This window comes from Cricetulus griseus, chromosome 2 (genome assembly GCF_003668045.3).
Source record: "Cricetulus griseus strain 17A/GY chromosome 2, alternate assembly CriGri-PICRH-1.0, whole genome shotgun sequence".
In the NCBI taxonomy this organism is placed as follows: domain Eukaryota; kingdom Metazoa; phylum Chordata; class Mammalia; order Rodentia; family Cricetidae; genus Cricetulus; species Cricetulus griseus.
Window position 1 is genome coordinate 207241962 of NC_048595.1, and position 4281 is coordinate 207246242.

General features: G+C 44.0%; 1 protein-coding gene across 1 annotated transcript; it reads right to left on the reverse strand.

Moving 5' to 3' along the window:
- Nucleotides 1-2776: 2776 nt before the first annotated feature.
- LOC100765452 (keratin, type I cytoskeletal 18-like) lies at nucleotides 2777-4052 on the reverse strand. The gene is given in 2 exon segments (XM_035439062.1): nucleotides 2777-2864; nucleotides 2866-4052. Coding segments are annotated over 2 exon segments (1275 nt in total).
- Nucleotides 4053-4281: the final 229 nt, after the last annotated feature.

Consider the following 4281-nt stretch of genomic DNA (forward strand, 5'->3'; position numbering starts at 1 on the left):
ATTATGGTGCCTGCAGTGTGTGAGGCTCAGGGGTAACAGTGGTAAAGAATTGGACAGTCTGTTTGTTGCCATTCAACATAGACAGTACAGATTTAAAGCCAACAAATAAAATACTAGTGACATCTCTTAGGATATGCATGACCTTGAAGGTACTACTTAAGTCTTGTTTATGTTTTCAACCAGGAAACAGAGGGATGTGATTGGTAAGGAACTCTTGAGGATTCATGGAATTAATACAGTGTGCTTTGATCACATAATACATGTTAATTAGTCTCATGATTACAGAGTTTATATTCTACCTACAGAATGGATAACTTAAGAACAAGTACATCAGAAAGGAAGTGTGGGATTCTGTGGAAGAATTGTATGTAGGTCTCTGTGTGGAGTAAGGGTCAGTGGAGCAATCACGCTCATTGTGAGGCATGCTCAGTTGATGCCCGAGTGAGTGCCACAGGAATTATCATTTCCTGAGAGAACATTATCATTATTCATGTTATGAGTGGTCTTGGCCTTTTCTACTTTTCTCTGAATTCTCCATCTGCTAGCAGACAATGTGGACAGTCTCTTGATAAGGTATTGTTGAGCTGCTTCATGCTTGTGTGGCTGAGGAAACAAAACACTTGGTAGCTGGGGTAGCTTTCACTCATGTGAGAAGTGCCACCTCAGACACCACAATGAAGGGATGGAAGCTCAGGTGGGATGGGAAAGCTCCCTATCAGACCAGAGCTGACATTATCACAAAGGAGGTGACATTTGTCTTCAGTGCTTGATACTCTTCCCAATGGATACCTTTATGTTAGCCAGGACCCAGTATTAAATCTCTCCAAGTCTATTCTGTTATTGAAGATAGTAGTGCAACATATTAACTAGAAATAGGGATTTTTACAGGTCTTCTCTCTCCACAGTCCTGCACACTGAGATTTGATCATTCAGTGTTCATAAGTCAATTTCAAACTGGAAGGGGATTGAATAATTTATTTCTTAATCCACGTTCTAAGAATGAAAAGAATTGCTGCTAATTGTTTCAAAACAATTGACATAACCTGGAGATGACTTGGGTCAGTCAGGCTATATGATCAACAAAGATACTAATACATCCTATAGACTTTAGGGCACAGTTCAGTGTGGGTTTAGTAAACATTGTCTGTGGTTCTAGCAGTTTTTATTTATTAACAAAAAGGCTAAGAGAAAAGACTGAAATTGATGAATCTTTAGCAAAAGAATTTTATAAAGGTTAGTCTAGAATATGGGAGACAGTGAGTAGTTGATAAGATTCTAAGTATGTGTTCAATTATACACTTAATAAGTGATTCTAAGCCAGGTCTATGTACAACCTTTAAGGAACACCATTGTGTGTGAATGTCCAGAGGAATACACAGAAGCAATGTTGGCAAATCTTTTTTATTGCAGTTCACATGCATCAAGACCACATCACAATGAGACCAGGCATCAAAGCCCAACTGCATCTAGTGGTAAACAATTCTCAGCACACCTCCTTTCCTCATCTCACTGACTTCACCCAAACTGAGATTCATTTTGTGTTCCATTGCTCCTTTGAGAAATAATCACTCACCACCTTAGCCCTTTTCCCAGTTTCTGTCTTTCTGACAATGTCTGTGGTTTCAAAATGCCTCATTATCCTGGATCTCCCACTGAGCCCTCGGTGTGATGGCATCTGCCTTGCCTGTTGAAAGAACAGACAGGTTTTCCTCTCAACAGTCCTGTGCTGAGATCTAACCAGCAGGTTTGTCAAGCTGATTCTGAGTGCAGTCCCTGGGAATAGGATAGCAGCCTGTCTGGGCCCAGTGTCAGCCACCAGGAGGATGCTGTGCCATTTCCTAGTCAAGCAGTAAAGTTCTTCGGTGCTGAAAAGTTATATATGCTTGTTTGAGAGCTAATAAACAAGGCCTGGGGTAAGAGATACAGAACACATCCATACACACACACACACATACACACACACACACACACACACACACACACACACGATTCTGGTCACTTGAAGACAGACAAAATTGACTGATATACTTAGTAGTTTGGCCACATTGCTTTCTTTCTGACCTGCTTGCCATATATTCTGTTGACAGCTTCTTGAAACCTTATTATTAAACAATAAAAATCTTTTAAGAAGACAAAACTGCTCTATTAACTTCTTTAAAGGGAACAAAATTACAGAAAGTTAGCTTGTAGGAACTTCATTTTTTATAGATATGCAATTCAATGTATTCAAATATAATCTTTTGATTCTAGGTAGAAATGATCTTGTCAAGAAGGTATATGAAAGTCATTCACACTCAGCTCTTTTCTACTTAAGGTCACAGGCAAATCTTCTCAAGTCTTTGCTACAGAGTTCTTGACTGACACCTGACTTCACTTCACCTAAACAGTTGAGTAGCTGACGCAGGAATGGATAATTTGTCCCCTACCCACTTTTAAAATTTTTGGATTAAGGTTAGAGCTTGAATGAAGAGTGTGTAGGGCTCTTGTCCAAAGCACATTTTAAGGAGGCAGCACAGCAACAAGAAACAAAACAAACTAAAGCTCAAAAGCTAATAGTAATCAAAATACGTATCATTTTAGCACAGTAATTTTTAGCAAGTGAAAATGAGTGTAAAACTCTATGATGAAAAAATATCAAAAATTCAAAATATGCCAGGATCGGTATTCTTACCTTTACTTCTTACATGGGTACTAGAATGATTCTTTTTTTTTTTTTTTCAGTAACCTCTCAACTTTTATTGCTTCCTTAGTTCCCAGGGTAGCCTCCTTCTCAGCCTCAGTGTCTCAGAACTCTGGTGTCGTTGGTCTCGGACACCACATTGCCATCCACGACCTTGCGGGTGGTTGTCCTCTGGACAGTTTGCGGAGTTACTGGAGTCCAGGGCATCGCTGAGACTGAAGTCTTCCCCATCTTCCAGCAAGTGTCGGTAGGTGGCAATCTCAGCCTTAAGCTTAACCTTGATGTTTAGCAGGGCTTCATATTCCTGGGTCTGGCGTTGCCCCTCTGCCAGAGTTTGTGCCAGCTCTAACTCCAGGTGCAGAAGGACCCCATTGAGCTGCTCCATCTGCGCACTGTATCGGGCCTCCACATCCCTAAGGCTGTTCTCCAAGCTGATTTTCTGATTTTTCATGGCATCCAGGTCGATTTCCAAGGCCTGGAAGGTGCGCCTCGGGTCTGTGAGTGTGGTCTCGGCATCTCTGATTTCAGCAGACTGGGTGGTGACTACTGTGGTTCTCTCCTCAATCTGTTAGGACCAGTACTTGTCCAGTTCCTCACGGTTCTTCTAAGCCAGCTCCTCATACTGGGCCCGGATGTCAGCCATGATCTTGCTGTGATCCTGAGATTTGGGGGCATCCACTTCCACGGTCAGTCCAGAGCTGGCAATCTGGGCTTCCAGTCCTTTGACTTCCTCCTCGTGATTCTTCTTCATGAATAGCAGCTCCTCCTTGAGGGCTTCAATTTCTGTCTCGAGCTGCAGCCTTGTGATGTTGGTGTCATCCACCACCTTTCGGAGTCCATGGATGTCGCTTTCCACAGACTGTCTCATGGCCAGGTCTGTCTCATACTTGACCCTGAAGTCATCGGCAGCGAGTCGAGCATTGTCGATCTGCAACACGATGCAGGCATTGTCCACGGAATTTGCAAAGATCTGAGCCCTCAGGTCCTCGATGGTCTTGAAATAGTGGCCCCAGTCTCTGATGCCCTGGGACCCCTTCTTCTCTAGATGTTTCCGGATTTTGCTCTCCAATCTCCTGTTTTCAGTTTCTAGGCTCTTCACCCTGTCCAGGTAGCTGGCCAGGCAGTCGTTCAGGTCCTGCATGGTCTCCTTCTCGGTCTGGATGCCACCCATTCCAACCAGGCCTGCAGACCCCACGGAGCCACCCCAGACGTTTGTAGAGCGGGACACAGAGATCCGGGAACCCAAGCCCCCAGCACCTGCATAGATGCTGGCCGCGCTGCTGGCAGGCCGGACCCTCTGGCTGGGCGTCCGCACAGAGCTCAGGGACCAGTAGTTGGTGGAAAAGGTGGTGGAGCGGGTGGTGAAGCTCATGTTTTCTGGAAATGAGAGTGAAGCGAGAGACCGGGACAGGAGTTCGGACGGTCGTCACTAGTATGATTCTTACAGCATGGAAAGGATATCAGTGACAAGCATAAGTAGTGGCATTTCCGGATCAGGACAATATCTATTCCATTTCAGCCAGGAAGAAGTTGGACAAGGTATTCACAGATCAAAGTCACGGGCTTTATCACAGACACTATGTCCACATATCTCCCAAAAG